Source organism: Sceloporus occidentalis, unplaced genomic scaffold, assembly GCF_023333645.1.
Source record: "Sceloporus occidentalis isolate IW3139 unplaced genomic scaffold, rSceOcc1.0.p SCAF_2, whole genome shotgun sequence".
Classification (NCBI taxonomy): domain Eukaryota; kingdom Metazoa; phylum Chordata; class Lepidosauria; order Squamata; family Phrynosomatidae; genus Sceloporus; species Sceloporus occidentalis.
Window position 1 is genome coordinate 231,574,540 of NW_028316982.1, and position 26,592 is coordinate 231,601,131.

Genomic DNA, 26,592 nt, shown 5'->3' on the forward strand with positions numbered 1-26,592 from the left:
TGTTGTTGTATGCCTAATAAAGATTGACTGACTGACTGACTGACTGACTGACTGACTGACTGACTGACTGAGTAAAGATATACAACTAAACACTAAAGTTGGAATCATCCAAGCCATTTTATTCCCCATCACCATATATGGATGTGAGAGCTGGACAGCGAAGAAAGCAGATAAGAAGATAATCAATTCATTTGAGATGTGGTGCTGGGGAAGAATGTTGAGGATACTGTGTACAGCCAAAAAGACAAACAATTTGGTTCTTGAACAGATCAAGCCTAAAATCTCCCTGGAAGCCAAGATAATCAAACTGAGGCTGTTGTACTTTAGCCATATCATGTGAAGGCACGACTCATTAGAAAAGACAACAATACAAGGAAAGGTGGAGAGAATTAGAAAGGGAGGAGTTCTATACACTAGATGGATAGACTCAAGTTAGGGAAGTCATGGGTATGATTTTGCAAGACCTAAGCAGAGAACAGGGAATCTTGGAGATGTCTCATTCATAGGATTGCCTTGAGTCGTGGCCAACTCAAGGGCAGTTAACAAAAAAAAAAAACAAAGGGCCTACACTTCAACATAGTATGGCTGGTAGTTTTCTCCCTCACTCTTTCCCTCCCTTTTTTCTTTCATCAGTGACTACATTACTGGGAGGGCAGACATCTCTTTCTCCAAGAATGACCAATTGAACAATTTTATGTGGTGGCTTAGTGGTTAAGATCCCAATTCTGATGATCAGAAGATCGGAAAGTTGGCAGTTTGAGGCCCAAGTGTTGTGTGATGGGGTAAGCTCCCATCACTAGTCTCAGCTTCTGCCAATCTAGCAGTTCAAAAGCATGCAAATGCAAATAGATAAATAGGTACCACTTTGGTTTTTTGTGGGCTTTTCGGGCTATGTGGCCATGTTCCAGAAAATTTTCTTCCTGACATTTCGCCAGCATCTGTGGCTGGCATCTTCAGAAAATGCTTTGCCTGCAAAAAGTTGGGTATATATATACTGTGTGAGCCTGGGAATGCAGGAGTGATTTGCATGTATATTGTTTTGTGCTGATGGCCGGCCTCAGGCTGGAAGGCTAATGCAAAAGAGGATTAACGTCTGCTAATTGGTGATCATTATCTGCTGGGAAAGCCGTTGACTCTGAATGGTTTCCCATTTGCATTTGCTGAGTCTTTATTTTGCTATTCCTCAGGAATGGTAGCCAAATTTTGTTCACTTTAAGGGTTTCTTCTTTCCTGTTGAAATTATCCAGATGTTTGTGGATTTCAATGGCTTCCTTGTGCATCCTGACATGGTAGTGGTAGTGGTAGATACCACTTTGGTGGTAAGGTAACAGAGTTCTGTGCAGTCATGCTGACCACATGACCATAGAGTCATCTTCAGACAATGCTGGCTCTTCATCTTAGTAACAGAGATTAGCACTGCCCCCTACAGTTGGTTACAACTAGACATTCATGTCAAGGGGAAACCTTTCCCTTTCCCTTTATGCACAACTGTATGCCATTTCATAGCAGAGTTATTTTGTCTTAATAATAGGTCTCTGGGAGCAACCAAGCCTTCACTAAAGTGAACATGTTAATGCTGTTTTAGAAAGAAACAATTTTTTTTTTTTGGCTGTCAGGCAAACATATTGCAGTATTTGCTGCTGTAGTGAGATGGAACAAGTGAATGCAGAGGCAACAAGGGGCAAACTCTGCCAAAAACCCCAAATACATACCGTAAGAACTCATGCCTCCTTATCCCAATCTAGAAGAGTCCAAAGGAAAGGCCAGACATCCTGAACTATAACTGTTTGAATGTTCACAAAATTCACCATCTTCCCAAGAGTAATCTAATTTTCAAGTGGCACTCTCTCCCTCACAAGAACACCTACAAAAATTATTGCATCAAATACTAGCTCTGACTAAATCCCACTCCTGCCCTGTAGAAGATCTGCATCAGCAGCAAACCAGTCCCCCCTCCCAAAAAAGGTGCAAGCAACAGCTAAGCATTCACTGACCCTTTGCCATTCAACAAGTAAAGAAGCACTCACTCTGTCCAAATAATTAACAGCTGGTGTTGACATAGTGGGATGATTTGCACAATACATTTTTCACATTACTTTGGAGTCCACAATCTTAGACAACCCATGCAGTCACAGATGCAGTCAACAGCATTGTTCATAATCACACAGTTTCCCTGGCTGCTGTAAGCACAGAAACATCTAGTGACTCTTTCCATTGTAGTTGCCCCAGTGCTTCATTCAAGTTCAAAGTAAACCATGATGTATGTAAGGGAGGGGGGGTGGATTTTCTGACCTAGCTCTAAGCCTGATATGTTAACATTAATCTTTTTCTGTCGCATGTGTCAGAACATTTACATATATACAAACACAAAGGAAATTCAGTTTTGTTTTCAATTAAGGCTTTCAGAAGGCATCTAATTGCTCCTTGCTCAATTTTTCCACTTCGGTAGTGAACTCCAACCATAAAGTGGCTGACCCTGCACTGTTCCCACTTGATTTATGTCACTCCAGCAAGAAAAAACACTGAAATTGTTAGAACTCTTTTAAGAGCCACCAAAGACGAGAGGAAATCATTGGTCATAATCCTCAGATTGCTTTCACCAGAACATTCCTGCTGGCCTCAGAAAAAGGCTATTCTGCGCTATGCCGGGAAGTGCAATCTATGGTTTTAGCATTTTAATGTATTCTTTAAATTTATAGTTTTGCCATTTCATCCATAATAGAAATGATTGGAAGGATATGTGCAAAGTCACAGATAATGATGGACATTAATAGTTTGATTTAAGGTATCAAGTATAAGTATTTGCTTGTTTAAGAAATTTTATAAATTGCCCTTCAGTTGTATTCACATGGCAGTTTACAACATCTAAAGCAGGTCCCCAAATAGTTCTATTAAAATAAAAAAGCAATAAAAACAGATTTTAAGAGTGAGATTGAGGGGGGGGGGGGGGAGAGAGAACTTCAATCCAAACTGTTTACTACAAAATATTTCAAAATTTGGAGCTCCCAGCAACATGTGAAATTGAAAACCCTCAGACATTCTATAAAACTGACTATGAGCTTGAAGAATGGTATGTAAGGCTCATAGCAAAGAGTAACTGTGTTCTAAAAATCCGAATGGTATGACTGAGGTCCTTAGGCAGAACAATTGTGCTTGATTAATTGGCTGTTTCACACTTTCTATGGGAACTAGGTTCTAGAAAAGGTTGCACCTTTCTTTGTTGCAGTGAATGAATAAGAGGACTGTCAAATATAGAATTGTCTCATCAGATGATTGGGGATATGTAGTATGAGTAGTCCTAATCATAAGATTCAGTTTAAGTCCAATTTGACTAAGAGTTCCAGTTGGCTCCATTTAGTCTCAATTTGATGCAATGAGGGAATGAATTTTTCATCCTGCAGAGAAGTGACCAGTGGGGACCCACAGGGCTCTGTCCTGGGACCAGTGCTGTTCAACATCTTTATCAGTGACTTGGATGACAGAATTGAGGGCATACTCATCAAATGTGCAGATGACACCAAATTAGGAGGAATAGCTAATACTCCAGAGGACATGATCAAAATTCAAAATGACCTGAATAGACTAGAAAGCTGGGCCAAAACTAACAAAATGAATTTCAGCATGGAGAAATGTAAAGTACTGCACTTAGGGCAAAAAAATGAAATGCATAGATATAGGATGGGGGACACCTGACTTAAGGAGACAACATGTGAAAGGAATCTAGGAGTCCAAGTAGACCACAAGTTGAACATGAGTCAACAGTGTTATGTGGCAGCTAAAAGGCCAATGCAATTTTAGGCTGTATCAATAAAAGTATAGTGTCTAGATCAAGAGAAGTAATAGTGCCACTATATTCTGCTTTGGTCAGGCCCCACCTGGAATATTGTGTCCAGTTCTGGGCACCACGATTCAAAAAGGACATTGAGAAACTGGAACATGTCCAAAGGAGGGTGACTAAAATGGTGAAGGGTCTGGAAACCATGTCCTATGAGGAACTACTTAGGGAGCTGGGGATGTTTAGCCTGGAAAAAAGAAGATTAAGAGGTGATATGATATCCCTGTTTAAATATTTGAAGGGATGTCATATTCAGGAGGGAGCAAGCTGTTTTCTGTAGATCCAGAGAACAGGACCCGGAGCAATGGATGCAAGCTGCAGGAAAAGAGATTCCACCTCAACATTAGGAGGAACTTCCTGACAGTAAGGGCTGTTCGACAGTGGAAGACACTCCCTCGGAGTGTAGTGGAGTCTCCTTCTTTGGAGGTCTTTAAGCAGAGGCTGGATGGCCATCTGTCGGGGATGCTTTGATTGGGATTTCCTGCATGGCAGGGAGTTGGACTGGATGGCCCTTGTGGTCTCTTACAACTCTACGATTCTATGATTCTATGATTGTATGATATTTGGAATGAGGGGCCATATGAAGACGGACCCCAAATTCTAAGAAGTGAAGTGGAATCTGTGATAAAGGAAATGGGAAAAATATATCACCAGGAACAGATGATATCCCAATTGAACTGCTATAGTGCATACAGAGAGATGCAACTTCAGTGCTAATTGAAATATGCCAACAAATATAGGAAACAAAGTGGTCGCCAACCGATTGGGAACACTCAATATACATACCAGTCCACAAGAAAGGAGATACAAAAGACTGCAGCAACTATAGAACAATCACACTAATCTCACATGCAAGCAAAATAATGCTCACAGTTCTGCATACATGGAGAGAAAAATTCTAGAGGTGCAAGCAGGATTCAGAAAAGGAAGAGGCACTAGGGACCACAGTGCAAACATGTGCTGGCTAATGGAACGCACCAAAGAATTCCAAAAAAGAATCAACATGTGTTTTGTAGACTACAGCAAAGCATTTGATTGTATAGCTCACGAAAAGCTATGGGATTCACTCAAAGACATGGGCATGCCACTACATCTGATAATCCTGATAAGGAATCTGTACCAAGGACAAGAGGCCACCGTCAGAACAGAATTTAGGAAACAGAGTGCTTCCCAATAGGCAAAGGGGTCAGGCAAGGCTGCATCCTATCACCTTACTTGTTTAACTTATATGCTGAAAAAATCATAAGAAAAGCAGAATTAAAATCAGAAGCCACCGCTTAGAGACAGTCTGCACAGCCCCTGAGTCCATGAAAACATATGGTAGAAACAACATCTTTCCAGTTGGTCTCAAAGGTGCTACTGAATTCCTTTATGACTTTTTATGCTAAAACAGACTAACACCTCCATCTCTTAGAATATGCTTTATTCTTAAGCTATTCATCAGTTCATATACTTGATCAGGCAATAACAGCATTAATGGCTTTAAAGCAATATGTAAGCTCCAAAAAAATCTTATCTTACCATTAAAGAGTTACCACAAGCCTCCAAAGTGCTGAGATTAATAATGAATATGACTACCGCAGGAAATGTGTTGTTGTTTATAAATCCCCTGCAGTGGGAGTCCCCATGTTTCCCATTTAATGCCAAATCTGTTTCAGAATAACCGGAGAAAAGGACAGTGCAAAAATTAATCTTCATAGTAATTGCCTGTACTCCACAGTAGACACTAATATCTCTTTCCGCTGCAATGAAACAAGAAGAATACAGTGAGATTTCAAATTATTTGTATTTATTGATAATTATAAGATAAAATCATTTTTAAAAATACATGCCACATAAACAAAGACTGTTAACAATTTGTATTGAATTAAGTGGATTTCCTCTGACAGATAGCTCTATATTGTGGATGTCAAAACCAAAAAGACCATGAAGTACACTGTGACTTGTCCAGACCTTGGAAAAGATACCCAGACTCTTCCTTTCCCAGACTCTGAACATGTGACATCACTTTAAAGACGAAAACCAAAAGCAGAGTTAATCTTAAGGATTGAGGAGCAACATATAGTGATGAGGATCTTAGATAAAACCAGATAAAAACTGTGAACATTATCTAGCAGTGTGACCCTAGTCTTGATGCTTACATTTTTGAACATCTTTCAGTTGGGAATAGAAACACATGACTCTCCTTTCTCCATTTAAAGGTATACTTTCTTCTCAAATTGCATGGTCAACACCCACTGGTACCTAAAGGCTTCTATTGCAGCAACATACTATAATTTGTAGATGGCATTCCACTGAAAATATATCTGCTAAATAACAAAAATGTAATGTGTTCAATACCAGAGAAGGGCTCGAGTTTGACTCAGGCTTGTATCCTTCCAAGGTCACTAAAATGAGTACCCAGATTGTTGGGGGCAATTAGCTTACACTTTGTAAACCGCTTAGAGAGTGCAAAAGTGCACTGATAAGCGGTATAGAAATGTATTTGCTATTGCTAATATGGTATTACAGTGTGTCTGCACCATACATGGGATCGCCGTACATGTCATGCGGACAGCAAGCCCTAATATGACGAATGGAGCTTGAACATAGGCAGAATTTGCCTTATGCAAGGGGATCTGGAATGGATCCCTGCATAAGGTGAAGGTGCACTGTACTTGAATAAAAGGTCATTTATAGAATAACTCCAATGAAACATGACTTCACAAGATGTTGCATAAACTTTTTAAACAGCCCCAAAATGATGTAATATTAAAAACTGGAACAATATTCTGAGGAATCATAATGAAGGCTTTACATCACAATCTGCCTCTGAATATAATATTTGAAGGAACAGCATGTTTTGTTCACCATATAATGTAGGGCTGAGAGAAAGAGAGACAATCAGAAAGAATTCACAGACACCCAACAATTCATTGAGTGTACATATTCTTAACAACAATTTATATTAGCAAAATAATAGAGATAACATTTTGAAAAGTTCTCTATTGATGACATTTTGGTACAGCAGCAGAAGAAGAAAACACTCTAAAGCAGAAACAGTTACAAAAGGCATTGTTACAAAAGGTGACAGAATTAGGTCAGCCAAATCCCATAAAACAACTATAGGATTTCCTTCTGCTACCTCCAAATTCACATCTCCATCATAACTATATTTATTTGAAAACCAATCCATTGGATTATTACTGAATATGCTTCTAAATAGTATTTAGAAATATCCAGCTCAATCCAGCAAAAGAGATGTATGTAAATATTTATCATCCGTTGCTGATGTAAATTCACATGTGAATACCCGTCCTCAGCTGAACTGCAACATTTCTACATGATAAATTATTACAACTCACAGAAAAGGAGATGTTCATGTGAGTTGCTGGAGCACAAAACCACATGATATTCCCTATAACAATATATGTGCCAAATGACCTTTCCTTTATCAATAAAGCTAGCTTGCTCCTATGGTGTCCTAGTGTTGAACCTGTACCATCACAAATGATACTGTACAAGTCTACTGTTGATTCTCTCACCTTTTGTGCATGGAAATGATAGAGAAATCATTTTGTTTTTCTCCTCTACCAACAAAATAAGGGCTGAATTGGGCCAGATGTCTTTTATAAGAAGCACAGGGACATCTCTGTCCCTAAAGCCACAGCATTATACCCAAGCCTGAAAGGTTGCTTTTTTGGACTACAACTCCCAAACCCCTGAACAGCCATTCTGGTTGGAGGATTCTGAGAGCTGTAGTTCAAAATAGTACCTTTTCCAAAGTCTGCATTACATGTGACTAGCAGAAACAGACCAAAAGTGAACATTTTTCTTGTGTCACTTTTTATGGCTGTGGCTAAGCTGGAAGGATATAGAAAAATATAACTGAGATGATCAGAGGAATATTTGCAGTTCCTTTATTTAATAAAAAGATAAATCTGAGTAGATATGACAAGTGAACAACACGTAATGGGGCTAGTGATGACTAGTGGTTCCCATGCCAGTGACGTTCTGAATCTGCTCTGAATTGTAGTCCAAACTTTATTGGGGGTTAAAGTTCAGCACCTTGGATATGTCTTTTACTATTCAAAGTAAAAATCCAGAACAGATTCACTGCCTTAAAAACATGGAGGCCATCAGCCAAGGTTGACACCAGATCTACTCAGAAAATGCACTATGGCGTGCTGCTGTGCTTGCACTTCTATTTTGTCGAGGGCAGTGGGTTATGCCAATAATAGTCCCAAGGGTTCCAAGTAATACTACTTGTATGCTGTGCTCAAAACTAGATGTTCAACAGGGATGCTTAACAAGTTGCAATGGGAGGCCACTAGTGATATATATAAATCACTCACAGCAGGTCTTTAGATTTGGATCTATTCAGCAAATATGGATTCCATCACAATCTTGGAAAGAAGAGAATCTGTGGCAAAGGTGAGGTGCCACCATCTCTCCATGCCTGGGGCTAGAGTGCTCAGTAGCCCTGTGCAAAAGGAAGAAAATGGCAACTGTGTTGCAATGATGAGGAAGCCCTTTTGCCACTGCTTCCTTCCTAACTGCAAGAGATCAATACTTAACTCCCAATTGCTTTGGGAACCCCTCTGAATTTCAAAGCAACTTGTCATGCGGTGTAGGTGGCTTCTGTTAAGAAAGTGTTAAAGCACTACCTTGCATGCAAAGCTACCCACACAGTTCTCTAAAGTGCCAACATCATTTACATGGACACATGCTTAGAGTATAACAAGAAGTCTGCCTTGTTTAAACATAGCAGGTGGTGCAGGGAAAAACTGTTTGAAAGATGTTGCATTGAAACTCTGAAGATATTTATGAGTTCAGTCACAATGAGAAACAGAATGCATCATAATCAAGACCCAGTCATAGTAATGTTAGAGCAATTTTCAGTTCCTGTAAAATGGGATAAATACTGCTAAACACAGTGGTGCTTTTGTTAATTCTTTACATGTTATAATTATTCTTGGTGTTGTACTGCATGGATTATTAATTTGAATAGTCTGGAATTTATTAGAGCTTCTTAATGATTTAGTACTCTTAAAGTGCCAGAAAAGTTTTAGTTATTGCCGCTAAGACTGCCAGGATGATTTGTTGTGTTCCATTTTCAGCAATGTGAGCAGGCTGTAATCTCTAATTCCAGGGACAGGAATTGTTCTGCCCTTGAAATATTGTTGACTATACCTTCCATCATTCCTTACCATTGGTTATGCTAGCTAGGTCTGCTGGGACTTCTAGACAAAGAACATCTAAAGGGCCACATCTGCTGTATCACAATTGCACTACTCCTTTTATATTGTTTGTTTGTTGTTGTTGTTGTGTTTGTGATTCTGTTAATAATTGTGATTATGTTTATTTGTATCCCACCTTCCTCCAAAAATGAGACTCAAGGCAGCTTACAGTGCAAAAGAGCTATATAGTTAAAAATACACAAAAAGCAAACATTAAAACAGAATTAAACTAGTCACAATATTAAAACACTTCAAATATCTAGTTAAAAGAATAAAACACAGTTTATAAAAAATAAAATAGCTATTAAAAACAGGGCAATTTAAAGCAATACAGTTTGAAGCCATACATCACAATGCATACTATAAGGAATAATAAACTACTTTCAGAGAGCAGGGGAAAATACACAATAACCTTAGGAGAGGAGCAATACAACACAACAGATTTTTTTTTTTAATACAGGTGTTCCCAGGTTAATTCCCGAGCCTTTCCAATTGAAAGGAGTAGGCTACAAAAAAAGCAAACAAAGATCTTTGTCTGTAAAGTGGATGGAATAGGCTGACCAGTATACAACAGCTTCAGGTATTCTTATATGATGGCTCGATTAGCATCAACATGGCTTTCTTTTAGGTGACAAATTAAACCATTGTTTTTTTATTAAAAACTTTCAGGCATGTTTTTTTAAAGAAAATTGTGCCTATGCATAGCCTTTTCTTCTGTTCCCCACTCAGCCATGGAAACTCACTGAATGACCTTGGGTGAGGCACACACTCTCAGCTCCAGATAACCTCATAATAGGTTTGCCTTAGGGTTGCCATAAATGAGAAACAATTTGAAACAACAACTACAACAATATTTCAATATGCTTTTAGCCTATTTAAACTGTTTTTTTTTAAAAAAAAAAAACTGGACTTGTTTTAAATTGTTCATATTGTTTTAATTGTGTGCCCCTCTGAGACGTCACCAAAAAGGGCAGGATAGAAATATTTCAATAAACAAACAAAAAAACTTCACTGCACACATATGCCTCATTTCGCTAAAATGAAATATGGCGAAGCAATTAAAATGTGAGATATCACACATTAATCCTGTGAAGACATTTAGGGTAGAATGCTTTATGTATGTGTGAGTGTGGCTTGCAGATATGTATGTCTCTTTTTGAATGGGGTGCAGAGGGCTGTTCTCTTGTCCAACATTCCCCCTTCACGGCGGTTAAGCAGCTGGTCATTGCTACTTCTCCTGCTGCTCCTTGCTGGTGGGGGGAGAGGGGTGAAAGAAAGAAGCAGCTGGTCTGTTCTGAAAGTGTGCAAAAGGGTGGTGCATGCCATCTAAGAGTGCACCCTCATTTCTTCCCTCCACCCCCCCCCCCATGCACCCAAAACCCACTTCCCACTGATAAAGAGCAGCTGCAATGGCTTTTTCCAGTGCTTAACACCTAACAGGGGAAGGGGGGAATACAAAACTACAGATATGAAGTGTTATACTACACCACTTGATGTAGGATCTCAACCATTATCTGTGTGCAAGTATGCAGGTGGTAGTGAAGATCAGGATTTTGGTCACTGATCTTGACCCCAGCCTCTACAAATTCAAGGTCTCAACTGCACAAAAGCCCATGTCTCTACAGTGCATATGCTCTGCACACATATTCTGATTTCTTCTTCATTTTTGTAGGGTACAGATTGCAGGATAGCTGCTTTGAACACTAAGATGTATACTCAAAGGCCTCTCTTCAAATGAATCAGGATCAAGGCAGAACTATAAGGTACCAACACAACTCTCTCTCTCACACACACCCACACCTATACACTTTGAATATCTAGACGGGGAATATTGAGTCTGTTCATAATTCTCAAAGTGCAGTAGTTAACCATATAATGGACGGTATATTTGTGTTTATTACATAGGCCACTTCATTCTCAAAAGAGCTCAGAATAGGTAGATAGAGTCATGGAGAACAGAATGCTAATGCCAAAAAACTGATGGAAGCTGAAGGTAGGTATCTCATTAGTCCATAGTAGCAAGATGGGATATATAATGGCATTAGGAAGGATTGTAGAAAAATGAAGGCTGAATTTCACAGAATAAGTAGCCAACACTTTGACTTTTTCTCTCCGCTTCTACATAAACAGCCCATATGTTGTCTATTATTGCTTCTCTCTTCTGATCACTGTAATTTCAAAGGTTACAGTCATATGGAAGGGATAATCCAACATGTTTGGAAATCCCCAAGCACACAGTGGGAGTACCACTGTAGCTAACGTGATGATAAAAAATTTAATCACCAAATATTATCATGCTTTTTATTGAATCAATCAATTTGCAGGCGCCTGATTGAGCTATACTGATGTGATGCATTAAATTACCAACTGAAATGTTAAGCAAAATCTAAAATCAGCATTCTTTTCTTTTTTAACAACCTTTGGTAAATTAGCCAAGCAGTAATAAATGATGGCAGACAAACTCCTGCAAATTAACATAATCACCTATTCACTTCAAAATAAAGATCTATATTTACCTAGAGGGAATCAGTGTCATTTCTAAAATATACTTTCAATGTAAAGGTAACCTTTTTACCAGACAGGTCTGTGTCAGTGGCGGGATCCAGTGATAACTCACTCTTGATATGAACAAGTTCCCATTTAGCCCATTTTTCTACAGAATAAAATTTTCTCTTTTCAGGAAAAGGAAGACTTGCAGTGCCAACTGTAAATGTATGTGAGACAAGGTGCCACATTCCTAGTGGGATCTAGAAAATACCTGTGTGTTTACTGGCTCTGTGGGTGTTCAAAGTGAAAATAAAATAATAAAAGACAGAGAATGTACGCTATAATGTTAATAGACTTTGAGACTAACTCAAGAAATTGTAGCATAAGCATTTGTAGACTTGGGGACTCAATAGATGCCCCCTAAGGGGCGGCTCTGTGGCGCCCCTTTACTTGGCAGATCAGGGCCACATCAACTGCATGCCATGGCCCAAATTTGGGCTTTTCACAGCACAAACAGAAGCCACAGAAAGCAGCTCCTTTTTGTGGTGCAGAAAAGGCACCCTAGCCACCACCACGGCAGCTTTTTGTCACTTCTTTGTTGCAGCGCATGTAAGTGCTATGCTGAAGATGAAGCGTGATACTGCCCACCATCTGGTCAGGCAGACGGCATGGGGGCAGCATGGGGTTGGCATGGGGGCAGAGTTGGGGTGGCTGGCATGCAGTCACCATGCCCCATGCCACCCCCACACCAGCATATAATGCCAATCTGTCAAGCTCCTGAGCCTATTTTCTCAGATGCATGCAAAAGATGGATGCAGGCTGCTGCCAAAGCTAAGCACATTTAAATGCTATTAATTTCATTGAGCAAATCAAGCAATGGGAATTACAAGGGTCTACACTGGGTAGACTATTGTAGTGAGGTTATTTCCTATATCTGTGATCCTACATGTGCACTTTAACACTCTCCATATACAACTTTGTACTGTTCACCTCCAAAAATGCAGTTTTCAAGCCCTGGGAACAATGCCATAGCATAGCCATTTACTGGCCAGTGAAGGTAGCCAGGAAACACCCAACAGCAATTTTGTCTGGATGTGACCAGCAGAGTTATGCAGCCAGAGGAAGAAAACAAAGATCACCCTCCAGGATTTGGAGATCTGGGAGGGCAACCTCAGTTCTCTTCCATATCTAATGATGATGGCAGGTTGCTTCCCCTTTCCTCCCCCAACCAATAAATGACACTGGGACTAAAACCTGCTGGAGGGTGGGGGTTTGGATATTGCACAGGGAAATATTGAATACTGCTTTACACAATTTCCCCAGAAAAGACATACACATACATAAATCCAAACTGCATACATATACATAGCCAAAAGGATTCCAGGCATAGTCCACAATTTTCACTACTTCTATTTAGTGTAAGTCAATGATAAATATTATTTTCCAACACTGTAATAGCAGTAACTTTTCTATATTGGAAAAATGCCTGCTATTATCATAGGTCTGAAATGGATTCAGTATAAAGAGGATTAGAGAAATTCATGGAGAATGTTATTCATAGCTCCTAAGTAATGATGGCTATAAACCATCCTCCAAGATCAGAGGATTACAGGATATATACATCTCAAAACATGTTGGTGGGGAACAGGAACAGAAGGGTTCCACTAAACCCATACCTGTTCCAGGATTCAAATAAGTAGAGGTCAATCACTGTGGGAACAAAATGCAGGATTAGACAAGTTAGTATCATCCTCCAGGTATCTTTTTGTGTTCTTACATAAATAGAACCTACAGAGCACAAATAAGCATGGAAAGTTTCCAAAGAGTCCCCAACAGTGGCATCTACACTCCAGTATTATTAAGTAAAATTAAAATGATGTACTCAGGTGATGCAAATAAGTTTGATGTACAAGCTGGATCTAAATCTGATCTTTGAGCTATGACTTGTTTGTTTGCTTGGAAGTAGATATTTACTCAAAGGTGTTTATTATTTTACGCAAAGTATATATCTCGTACCTTTCCACATCAGTCAGCTTACCAAAAATGTCCCTTAATGCCCTTTCAAAACCCAATAAAAAACAAGCTAAGTAGCAATAGGGAAAGCACCTGATACAAAGTTTCTAAAATCAACAATATTCAGAAAAAGAGCAGGGAAAACAGAATAGATTTTATTTGTTGTCTAGGCTTACTCCTCTCCACACAGAGGTCTGATTGCTGGGATGTTCCTGCCTCTGCCCTAAGAAAGACTTCTTAATGCAACCTCTTAAGGTACTTAACCAGGTTGCTGGTATTCTAATACCCTGGAAAGTAGTAATAAGTAGTAGCAGTAGCAGCAGTTGTTGTTGTTGTTGTTGTTGTTGTTGTTGTTGTTGGCCTTCAAGTAATTTCTGACTTATTTTACCTTAAGGTGGATATATCAGAGTTTTCTGGGACCTAGGGTGTGTGACTCACCCAAAGTCACCCAGTGGGTTTCCATGACCATGTGGGGAATTGAACCATGATCTCCAAAGTTAGAATCCAACATTTCACAAAGCTGGCTTTTGCCCTGGCAATATATCCCTGCTCATTTGCTGACTACAGTGAATGCAGCTATCAGTCCTGGGATACTCTGCAACCTCATATTAGTTCCAGGAAATACTCTGCCTTTTTTCTTGTGATCCAGACTGCCTGTCTTCCATCTAATTCCTAACAACAACTAGAGGCAGCTGCGGCAGAGAAAATAAATTTAATTTCTTAAGCACGCAGAGACTCATAGAAATTTACAGAAAAGTAAACAAACAATGAAGACAAGACAAAAGGAAATTTAAAAGGAAAAGACTCAGAGACACCAACTCAGATAGCAGTCGATAATTTCCCCCCACTCACTTGTCTCTTTCATGATGTACAACTAACACAGCTAAATTTAGCAACTGAATGAAGAAATGCTGGAAGAGATAACTGGCTGGCATCTTGTTCAATAATTATGAGTTCATAAATTGGACTTAGGATCTTGTAACTGCTTGGGACTTGCATTTATAGTCCTTAACAAGTGGATGTAACCCCCCCCCCCAAACCTGCATTTTCAGATGATAGCTCTAGAAATGAAAGGATTTCCAAGGCTCTGCAGAATGGGACACTGGGAAATAATTTTTGCAGCACTGAGAGAAGTAGCTGTGGCAGGATCTTGAGAGTGTCTCCAGATGCCTGTTCTCACCACACCCTGCAACAGGGATAATGCTGCAGATATCATTTTTCAGCCCCCTAATCTGATTCACTTTAGCAACCCTTCAGATGGAGTGCTACCAAGATAGAAAATTAGGCTCTTCAGGCCTAGCATCATCCAATGTAAGTAGGGTGACAGAGCTCTGAGATTAGAGTTACATCTGATGATGCAGGATCTCAACCAACTGACAATATAACTTCACCTCACACATAATCCCTCCTCACAAATGTTATGTTATGAGTAAAGAACATGGATGACTTTCTTGTTCCAGACTCCACACTGAGGCTAACATTGACTTAAAAAGTCACTGTTATAGAGGTTGGATGAAGAAAAGAGGTATGGGCTGGATGAAGGGGGGGGGGGAGGGTGAAATTGAATCCAGACAAGACAGAGGTGCTTCCTATCAAGGGTCCTAATCTGGGGCTGGGGGTATGTCAATCAGTTCTGGATTGGGTGATACTCCCCCTGAAAGACTGTTTTCACAGTCTGGGAGTGCTCTTGGATGTGTCCCTCCAAATGTTAACTCAGATAGATATCACTGTCAGGAGTGCCTGTTAACAGCTTCAGCTGATACACCAACTGCACCCCTTCCTAGAATCGGCGGAACTAAAGATGGTAGATCATGCACTGGTAACCTCAAGACTGGACTTCTGCAATGCACTCTACACTGGATTACCTTTGTACCAGTCCAGAAACTCCAACAGGTTCAGAATATGACAGCTAAATTGATTACCAGTTCATACAGGTGTGATCATACCTTTAAAGCTCTATATGGTTTGGGTCCAGGTTACCTACAGGTTCACCTTGTCCATCCTGAACACTCAAGTCCTCTGGGAAATGTTTGCTCCAACCGGCCAGGACTAGACTGGCAACTGTTTCCCAGAGAACTTTTTAATCTGCTGTCCCCAGACTGTGGAATGACCTGTCAGTGCTTTTAAAACAGCACTAAAGACATATCTCTTCCAGCAGGCCTACCCAGTCAGTTTTAAATCATGGGTTTTTAACAGTATATGTATGCAATGAGTGTATTTTAAAGATTTTATAGTGTTGTATTTTAACTGTGGGTTTATGTTTTAAATTATGTTTTGCATTTATGTTGTACCCTGCCTCAAGCCTTGAGGAGAAGTGGGAAAAATAAAATTTGTTCTTTTTGTTAAAGCCCAGCTTCCATTACCCTCCTCCAAATCTCCTTGGTTTTCCTTATGTGATCAAGTTGGCTTTTCCCCATTTATTTTTAATATCTACATCTATGGATGAGTCAAAGCTCTTTGGACTTTGTCATTCCAGTGTGCAATCAAATTGGACTAAGCTGATTAGTTCAAAGTTGGTACAAATCAGCCCAATTATCTACATTATTTAGGATTTGATTGAATCTGTTAAACAACCTAATCTTTATTTTAAAATTAATATGTGGAAACAGTAGAATCAGTGATAAAAATAACTACTCTGTGGTAACTTTAGCAATTTTGTACACCATAATAAGTCAGGGTCAAACAATCCATCCAAACATTAACAGCAGAGCTTGGAAAATTTATTTTGAACTACAAATCTTATGCTGGTTGGGATGTTCTCAAAGTAGTAATTCAAAAAGGTAATCAAAAGGCCCACATAACTGTGAGCAGCCAAGCAAAATTCAGCCCACCAGCCACATATTATATCTCCCATGCTTTGGTAGACAGAAATGTATTTAATTTATAACTCACTTTCTGCTTCCCAATGTACACAAGATAGTTGACAAGACAGAATTAAAATCTTAATACAGAATGAAAAACCTAATCTTGTTCACAACATGTCATAAAAGCTAATCAAACAAATATACAACAATAAAACAAGGACAGAACCCAGACTCTATCCCTGTCGACAATAGACCTGTTTAATTTCTGATATATGTTGAAAGATAGGGCTATACTGGTCAGGTTGGTGGCTCACACATTGTGCAGGTTACCTTTAGAGAGGAAACACATACTTGGTGTTCAAATATATTATTCATAGTAGTGTTGTTCACTCTCAGCTTTGTAATATTGAGAATGGGGGCATCAATAAGACAATTTAATTAAAAGGGACTGAAAAAAATTCCAAATAATGGTTACAGATTTCTCACTGAGACACTAGACATGACACCAATTAGCAACTGCACAGATTTTGTTTGTTTGTTTTAAGAGTAAGTAACAGGGAGCAACCATAAATACTGAAAATAGAGGTTTGGATTCCTATTTAAAATATGATATAGGCTGATCTGTTACAGACATTTCTGTTATGTTGGATCCATTTTGAAACGATATACCTAACAATGTATTTTCAAATGGAAGATATGTTTCTGTATGGGGAAAAAATTGTGTATGAAAGGATACTAATAAAAATTATTTTTAAATGAAAAAAAAGAAACTTGCAAATTATGGTTGCATTAATTAAAAAAAAGAGTAAGTAACAGGCATAGGATGCCTAACCTAAATTAAATGGAAATCTAGCAAGGATAAAGGTTGCTTCCTGAACTATCCACACTGATTCTAGACCCAATCCCAATTGTAGCATCCCGACCATCCTGTTCTTTCTCCTCTCTCTCTCTAACTATTTATATTCATGCAATTGTTGATTGTAAGAATAGTCTCATTTTTGTTTGGCCCTAAAAATGATCTTCTTATACTGGTCTGGGGGTAAAAATCTTTTACCAATATCACCAACATTAACTATGTGTATTTTTTTTAAAAAAGGGGGGGGCACAAATGTCTACCTTTTGGATGAAAAGAAACTGAGCTTTTATTATCTGGCAATTCACTTTTTTGCTACTACACAGGAATTTCATTTGCCATTACACAGTTAATAAAAAGTTTTCTCTCAGTCCTTCACTCACTTTAGAACTTTGTAGTTTTTTACAGATAAGCATCTCTTGAAAACTAGATAGCAAAGGACTTATCATTAACTTGTTGCAATTAACACTTACCAGGAAACCTGCTGTGAAGGTTGGCATCGCAGTTGTAGCCATTGAATTGTGCCATCACAGATAGCACCTTCATAGTGAACAGGAGCAGCAACCATATTCGTTCCATTTCAAAACCTAGCAACACATTAGGCAATTATTCTGTGGCCTGGATTAGTTTATTAGAGATGCAAGTTGGAAGAGTTACATCAACAGATCAGAACTAAAATACAGGAACTCACAGCAACACTGATCCTTTTGACCTGATTTTGAAGCATAAGTCATAAGGAAAGCAACGTCCTACAAGAAAAGATTGTGTGTGTGCTGTGTGCTGTGTGTGCATGCATGTGCACACGCCTTCAAGTTGCCTGTCTACTTATGGCAACCCCATGAATTCCATAGGGTTTTCTTAGGCAAGGAATGCTCAAGGTTACTTCCTCTGAAATATAGCATACAGCAGCTAGTGTTCATTGGTGGTTTCCCATCCCCACACTAACCAAAGTTGACACTGCTTAGCTTCCAAGATCAGACAGGATCTGGTTCCTAGAAAATCCAAATCAAAACAGAATGTTTGTAAAATGTCTATCTGCTTACACAATGTACTTGAAAAACAGCATTATCTCCATACCTAGTGAATGTAATTCACAACAGTCAAATTCTTTGGTATACCTTTAAACTCCTCTATTTCCAGGTTCTCTTCTATATTCTTATGCTCAAAGTACATATTATGTTTTAAATCCAATGGTGTCATTCTGTTACTACAAGTGACTCTGGGCCTGCAAATACCTAGCTTCTCATCAGGAAACAGGCTCCACAGTCAATTGCAGAACTTGATATATAACCAAGTAGTGGCATCACTAGTGACACAAGTGGCAGTGTGTCTAAAGAACATAAAAACAAATGTGCTACTGCTTGAAAAATGGTGGGGCGGATATGATAGAACTCTATAAGCTCAGTGGTTTCCTCCATTAAGGTTACATTGGCCTTAGGCCAGTGTACTCAAATCTTTATTGGACTGAAGGCTTGCTATTCACATGGGTTTCTCCCTCTTCCACAAACAGATTTTTGAATTATTACCATTTAAATATTTCTTGTATTAATACAGAATAAAGAAAAAGCTTCCTGATATCTGACAGAATATTATGACAGCAACTAATGGTCTATAGTCAATGATTTGCTTACATTAAAGTTCATCTAATTTAGATAAAATTTTGTTTTTGTTTGATTTCTTTCTTTTGAAATAGCCCACTGAAAATTTTCGAATTCTCTATCTGCAAAGAGTGAAAATTCTGCTTCCGTATTTTTCCCTGTGTATCATGCCTCCTCTGCTGTGATGGATAACTATATAAACTGTTATGTTAGATCAATTTTTGTATTCATAATCAGCATGCTCTTCAGTTATGTATATTGTTTGGACATTCATTTATCAAATAATAGTTGAGCAAATCTGTGATGAGGCTGCTTTAGAACTGAAAATAATCATTCATACAACTCATTTGCAATCTGACAAGACACACCTCCCCACTAAGCAAGCAACAAACACTACAGTTTCGTTGCATAAATTTGTGCCAACACCCATTGTTCCTTCCAGTCTATTCAGCTGAATAGACAGACGGTTCCAAAATATAATGGTTACAAAACATATTATAATCTGAAAATTAAACTGTGTGACAAACTATCTAGACTGCTTTTGAGAATGTATTATTTAAAAAGTCCAAAATGGCAGTTGGTATATATTTCTACTTCTTAAATAGAAAAGGTTCAATCAAAGACTTTCTCATGCTTGGAGAAAATCACAAAGAGGAATGGATCTTAAGCCAGTTCCTACTAGAGATAGCATCCACCATTGGTTTTCCACTGGTGGGACAGTAAAATGCAGAATAAGTGGGAAAAGGTTATCCTTTCCCATTGCAAACTCCTCCCCCCCCCCCAAAAAAAAATCTTGTTCTGGAGAGCTTGTAAACCCTTTGGAAACAGTTTATGAGCCCCTGGAAGGGCTGCAGCAAGAAAGGACGGGGTGGAAAATCCGTCATGCTATATCTGGGCCTAAGAAGGGATAGATTTACCTATTTAGTTCTCAGTAATATTTATACTTTTCCAAGCACAGGTTCTTCCCATTCACTTTTTCATAACTATGTGATTTTTAGTAAAGTTGTCGTGATAATTCATATACATGTATTTTGTTGTCTGCAAAAATGTGTGTGCATTTTAATGTAATTTTCCCCAATAAATTTTTGTTTTGTACTTTACTTTCAAGCAGTTAAAACACTAAAGGATGCAGTTTTGTATACATTGATGGAGAACTTCAATGAAAAATTTAGTGGTGAATAAACAGAAAGATAATTTAATTTCACTTCACAAACTGGTTTAAGTAGTATAGAGCTGGTTGATTCGTATTAAAATTTAAATTAGTTAAATTTTGCCTTTGTCCCATTATAACTAACTTCTCCATAAATTTCACTAGATTTGCCCCCATAGATTCCAATAAGATTAACTCTGGATCTGGAGATGTAGCTATGGGGGGGGGGGAATAACTCTCCCCTTGATGAATTTGTCCCCCTTCATTTCTCACATTTCTAGTATTCCAGAAAGTGAGACATTGAAAATCATTCAAAACTTGAACCTATTTGCTGAATTTGCTTTCCATTGGTAACTCTGCCTTTGCCCTTCCTTTAGATTCCTAAACTGTATTTCCAAATGCTCAACTGATGTTTTAAGTTACTGCAATGCTAAAACTTTGGGGACTGAAGGGAAAAGTCAATGAAGGAGCAGAATTCTGACTGGAACAATGCTCTCATTTTGTCCTCAACCCCATAGCCACATCCCTGTCTGGATTCACCCCAGAATGTTTACATTATTGCTACACTAGAAAGTAAAATGTTTTAGTAAAAGAAACTGCAATCATCACATTAGCATCATATGCTAATATATTCCTTCTAGATGTCCTTTCCAAGGCTATTGAAATTCCTACAATCTAACTGTTTCATCTTCCGCTGTGTCTTCTTCAGTGTTCTCAAAGTTGTTCAAAGGATGTATTTTTGATGGCTGATACTATCAACCTTCTCTTCCCATCTTTTTAATAGATTTTTTTAAAAAATTACCCTGCTTCAGGTCCCATTTGATGGCACAGAATGCATATATAAACACAGACACAGTTATGCAACACAAGATCACTTAAGTGTTTCTCATTAGGTTTCAGCTGTAGACATTATGGAAATATTTTAAGTTTTAGTAGAGTCCATATTCTTAAATTGAAAAAAAATGGTTTTCTATACAGTATATTTTTCAGAAGAGAATTATACATTCTTTGTTACTGGAAAATTTTGATTTCCCTGCTAAGCTTGAGAAGAGATTGTGCCTTGCCCCAAATCTCATTTAATCACAACAAAGGTATGCTAGAATCTTTCAGTCAGTAGCAGCCACCAAATACACCAAGAGAACTAGAAACATTTTGAGTTGTCCATAGTTCAAACTGCTAAGTGATTCTCAACTAAAACATCTTTAAAAGTATTACTGACTGTTAAATAATTATTTATTTTCCATTATTCCAGTATACTTCCATTACTGAAGAACTGCATAGAAAACCTATTAATGTCTTGGCATATTTGACAGAACAGTTTAAAAACTGAAATGATGTTAGCATGATCCTAAATATATTTACATATGACAAATTCTGGAGAGTTTAACAGCACTTAACTCTCTTTTAAATATATATAGGACTTCAGGTTTAATTCCCTTTGTGAATTCATTTTGGTTGTTTCCAAAACTGCATAATGTCTTTATACTGATAGCTACTAAGAAACAGTAATTCTAATTTTGTTTCAGAGATAATTGAAAATGGTGTAAATGATACCATGTTAATAGCAACAATAATTTACAAACATTTCAAAAATATATTTGATGAACAATTTTCTCCATTCCTAAGATTTTGCCACACTCTGTATTTTGGGAGTGAAACCACAAAGCTTTTGTTGCAGTTCTAAAACACCAACGTGTTCTGAAGGCTTAAAGAGCAACATATTTCATTTAGCATACATTTCTATAGATTCCACCTAAATGAAGTGGCCTGCTATCCACAAAAGTGTGTGCCAAATAAAATATGTTAGATTTTTAAACTGCTACAAGATCTTTTGTTTTCTTTTTGCTACAAAGCTGTCCTACTTTATTTCTCCTCTCATTGTACACAAACTTTGGAATAATTTAGTTTGTTGTTGTTGTTGATGATGATGATGATGATGATGATGTTGTGTGCCTTCAAGTTATTTCTGACATATGGCTACCTAAGTCGAACCTATCATTTATTATTATTTTTTGCAAGATTTGTTTAGAGGAGGTTTGCCATTAAACATTGGTACACATGTTTAATATATGCTAAATAATGAAATGGTGAAGATGAACCTCCAGCTAAACAATTAAATTTTTGGAACAGCAGATATTAATATACTTTAGAAATAGAGTAATAATAACTATTATGACAGGCATCCTGATCATTAGTCCCTACTAAAGTAGACTGGTTTAATCAATTATTGAATGGTGTCTCAATGGGTGTATCCACAGTGCAGAATTAAAGCAGTTTGACACGAGTTTCCCTTGACTGTATCCTACAGAATCCTAGGATTTGTAGTTTGGTGAAGTATTCAGCCTGATCTTTGAGAGAGTTCTGATGCCTCACTAAACTACAAAAACCAGGATCCTGTAGGACAGAGTCATGGTAGTTGAAGTGGTATGAAAGTGCTTTAATTCTACAATGTGGCTATATCCAAGATGTAGATAAATCTAATGGATCCAATGGTCATTGCTAAAAGATTTTGGCCAACATATTGGCAGATGGATATATAGCTAACCCAGACAGAAATATTATTTATAGGTGATTTGATAATGTACAGCTGCATTTGACATATTGTGATAATTATATTTTCAGGGAGGGAGGAATTATTGAATTTTCTTTTTTAAAGTTTTACTTTTAAAAACTTTTGCTTTTAAAAACCTCCTCTCAGAAATATCTACAATTTTACTTTTATTCACTCATTTTTTAAAAAATCCTCATTTCTGGAGATGTACAGGCTATAACTGGACCATGAGGGAGTGCAGAGGGAGACCAGAGGGTCAAGTGCATACAGAAAGTCCCCGTACAATCTCCTAGATCTCTGGGATTAGGGATAAAAATGAAATCTGTCCCAGTGATGTCCCCCTTTTCTCTGTGTACAATGTATTGGAAGCATATATTGAGACTGAAGGTCTTATTCAGTAGGAGGCAGGTTCATGGTTTACAATGCTGACTTCTCCAACTGTGGATGCAAATCCAAATAAATATCTTTTTTTATTGTAATTATTATGTATGTGCTTTCAAGGTGAGCAAAAAGGCAAACATAAATCCTCCAAAAATTACTGAAAGAAGTAGCACAGATCATACTCAAGCCTTCTGTTTTTAACGCGCAAATAAGGGCAGGCCACTGCCACACAGAAGAATTAATGCAAATTGACACCAGTTTAACTGTCATGGCTCCATCCTATGGAATCCTTGGCTTTGTAATTTATTTACCAGAGCTCTCTGACAGAGAAGGCTAAACATCAAACAAATTTGCAAAGCCCAGAATTTCATAGTGTTGAACATGGAAGAAGTTGTGTCAAACTGCATCATTCATGCAGTGCAACTACAGTGTCATTTTATTGTTTCAAACCCAATACGGATCTCTTTTCTACAGAAAGGGAAATTATCTGAAAGGAATATGCTGCCTTGGAGTGTGGTGGAGTCTCCTTCTTTGGATGTTTTAAACAAAGGCTGGATGACCATCTCTCAGAGGTGCTTTGATTGTGTATTCCTGCATGTCAGAGGATTGGCTTTGTTGGCCCTTGTGGTTTCTTCCAACTCTATGATTTTATGATTCTATGAATGTACAGTTTGGTTGCAGTATAATACACCCTAATCTAACAAACATACTCCTGAGTTATGTGATCCTTTTGGTATATAAGGTTTCTGATATTTCATTAAGTATGTATATAAAATTCCATTAGTTATCTAAGCCTTTAAATTTCCATCTTCTCAGTTTTTTCTTCAAAAGCTTGTAGAGGGGAGCCAAAATTTTATGACGAAATAGAAAAAATGATTTCTCATTTATTCTGAATCTTGCTCAATAATCATGCTAGACTCAAAGAAACTTTAAAGTTATTCTGGGAGCAATTTTCAAAATATGCCTAGTTCAGAGAAAAAAGAGAAGGGAAGAAATGTGCCATATTCTTTTATAAAGAATTATATTCTTTTATAAAGAAAAGTTAGGTAAGGTCTGTAGATCCACTTTAGTTATCCTCAAAGGTGGATAAAATCCTGTTTGAAATACATTTAACCATAGTGCTGCAATTTTAAGGCATACCAGCTGAACAAAGGGATTTTATTTCAAATTCAACTTATTTCTCCTTAAAGAAGGTGTAGTCATTTTTAAAGGAACAAAATAAATACCTTATAAATATCTTGTTCATTTCTATAATTTGAAACTATTTTTGTAAAAGTGAAAGGGTTAGTGCGCGCATTGAATTAATGCCTTTCTGTTGCAAGAGAATCCAGATAAGAAATCTCACTGATCAAAATCCTCCCCTTTGATTATTGCATGGCATTGATTGTGGGAACTTGTTAGATGGATGCCACAAACTCGGTAAGACTGTCTGGAATCATTTGCTAAGTCTGTCCCAAGACAATTCCTGTCCTAATTCTGTTCTAAGGTCAAAACAACTGCCCAATGCATGGCTAAATTTCATCAGCTACAATCCAGGATGTAAAATTAATACGTCCCTTCTCACACTGGAATTTTGACAGAAGTTTATTTTACCTTGTCCATAATCAACTCTCAACAGCTCCACTAGAATTACCCATGAACCCATATTGCCTAATGAGTGATACAAAAGAAACTTTGGGAAATGCTCACATTCTTCGTTGTTTACTTTAAAAAAAACATGGAACATTGTTAGCAACTTCCATGAAGGGCACTTACCCAAATCCCTCGTATCTGAACTTGAGTCAGCTGAACTCCATGTATCCTGTGCTGCTGCATGTAATCAACTGTTTAACATCACTGCCTAACAGGAACCTTTTCAGAACATACTCCAATTCCTCAGATGGGGAAAGAGACACTCATTATGGAAATGTTTTTAAAACTTTGCCTGGATTTTAGATGGGAAAATCTGCCAGGTCTCAAAATACTTAACAAGTCTGTTCATCACCAGACTGAAATCTGAGTAGGTTCTTTATGATAGGGTTTTTTCCCCTCACTTCTGTGTCCCTTTTTTTAATGCTTTTGATCTCCAACTTTCCAGGGTAAAAATATTTCAAGAGGTCCGTGTGGGGCGAGCAATCAATCTGGAGATATTATTCTGTCATCAGTTCATTGAAGGAAAATCTTGTCTGCTGGAGTTTAAAGAAAAAACAACCAGAGGAAAGAAACAAGCATGGAGATAGCATCGGTCTCTGGCCTGCAAGGTTATCAGTGTCCTGTTGTGCTTTGTGAGAAATTTCTAACCTTTTTTCAATTGTGATCATACTCAAAAACAAGGGAGCAAAAAAGAGAAAGAAACACATTTTATGTAGAGATAAAATGTGATACGAGATGTCGTTCTGAATGCAGCTGTCATCAAAACAATATTCCCCAACAAGGAAGCTATACATACAAAGCCAGCTGAGCACAATGGAAAAGAGCAAGCAGCTGGAAACTGAACCTTAATTTGGCAGTTCTGCTATGGCATCTTTACAGTTGAGTATGTTTTTAAAAAAAAAAAACTTTGTGAGGTTTTTTCTCTCTTCATTTTTAGTTTAGACTGGTCTCCATGGATATCAAGATGGGGATTAAAACAAATCTTAGCACATGGCAAACCAAACACCTTAGCAACAAAGGACATGGGGGACATAGGAGGGGGACAAGAGCAAAATAATTTAAGTCATAAAGGATTGGGTGAAAGTCAAACAAACCTTTTGAGTTATTCTAACCATTTCTCAGTGGTGACTGTGCCATCCCCTTATTCAGGTATTATTAGTAATTTTGCTTCCTCAGTATTTTTCAGTCATCTTGATCTAGCAAGTTTGCCCGGTTAACTGAAGCTAACAGGAAATAAGAAAATAGCATAAGAATCCTGTATAAGGAGGAGGGTATTATTGTTGTTGTTGTTGTTGTTGTTTATTTAAATAGCACTGTAGATTCTCTGTACTCTGCACCAAAGGAAGCATAACTTCCAAGGCCCTGTCGGCCTCAAACCAACTATGGTAGAGGTGGGTCTGCACTGGCAAGGAAAAAAGTATGTTGGGCCCAGAGCTGGCATACTCAGCAAAAATCCAAATCCCAAACCAAATGTGGCCATCTTGAATCAATTTGGATTGGATCCAGATCAGATCAAATTGATCTGAAGTGATTCAGGATGATTCAGCTATCCTGACATCACACTGCAGTCCAAGAAAGCCAAATAGTCTCTCCAAAATGATAGAAAAACAGCACTCAATAATGATAACATTAAGATGGGGACAAGGATCAGGGAGGAGAGGAGAGGAGAGGAGAGGTGTTGAAACTTGTTCATTGGCAACTCTACCTTCCAATCTGGGACACAAATCCCAGCAGCACTCTCCAGTCACAGTGCTATAGAGGGAAACATGGTGTCATTATCCTTCTCTCACATTTTTCCTAGTTCTCTGTTGCTACTGGAACATTTTGAGAAGAGCTTTTTGAAACTGGATGGACATTTTGTGTTTACTGTAATTCGAATTTCTCCTTCTTGAAGTATTGAGGGCAATTCCATGGTCAGAAATACTAAAAGATAAAGGAGTTCAGGACAGATGGGACTTTCTCAAAAGGGAGACACTGAAGGCACAATTTCAAACAGTTCCAGTGAGAAAGAAAAACGGGAGGTGTTTCAAGAAACCAGGATGGATGACTAAGGAACTTTCAACCGAGCT

General features: G+C 38.0%; 1 protein-coding gene across 2 annotated transcripts in view; it reads right to left on the bottom strand.

Moving 5' to 3' along the window:
- ZPLD1 (zona pellucida like domain containing 1) overlaps positions 1-17,790 on the bottom strand; it is a 42,251-nt gene extending 24,461 nt beyond the window's left edge. For both annotated transcript variants that reach the window (XM_089508163.1, XM_089508164.1), the window contains exons 1-2: positions 17,685-17,790; positions 5,357-5,577 (exon numbers count right to left, since the gene is read on the bottom strand). In XM_089508163.1, coding sequence (XP_089364289.1) covers positions 5,357-5,577; positions 17,685-17,790 — 327 coding nt within the window. The remainder of the gene's footprint in view (positions 1-5,356; positions 5,578-17,684) is intronic.
- Positions 17,791-26,592: the final 8,802 nt, after the last annotated feature.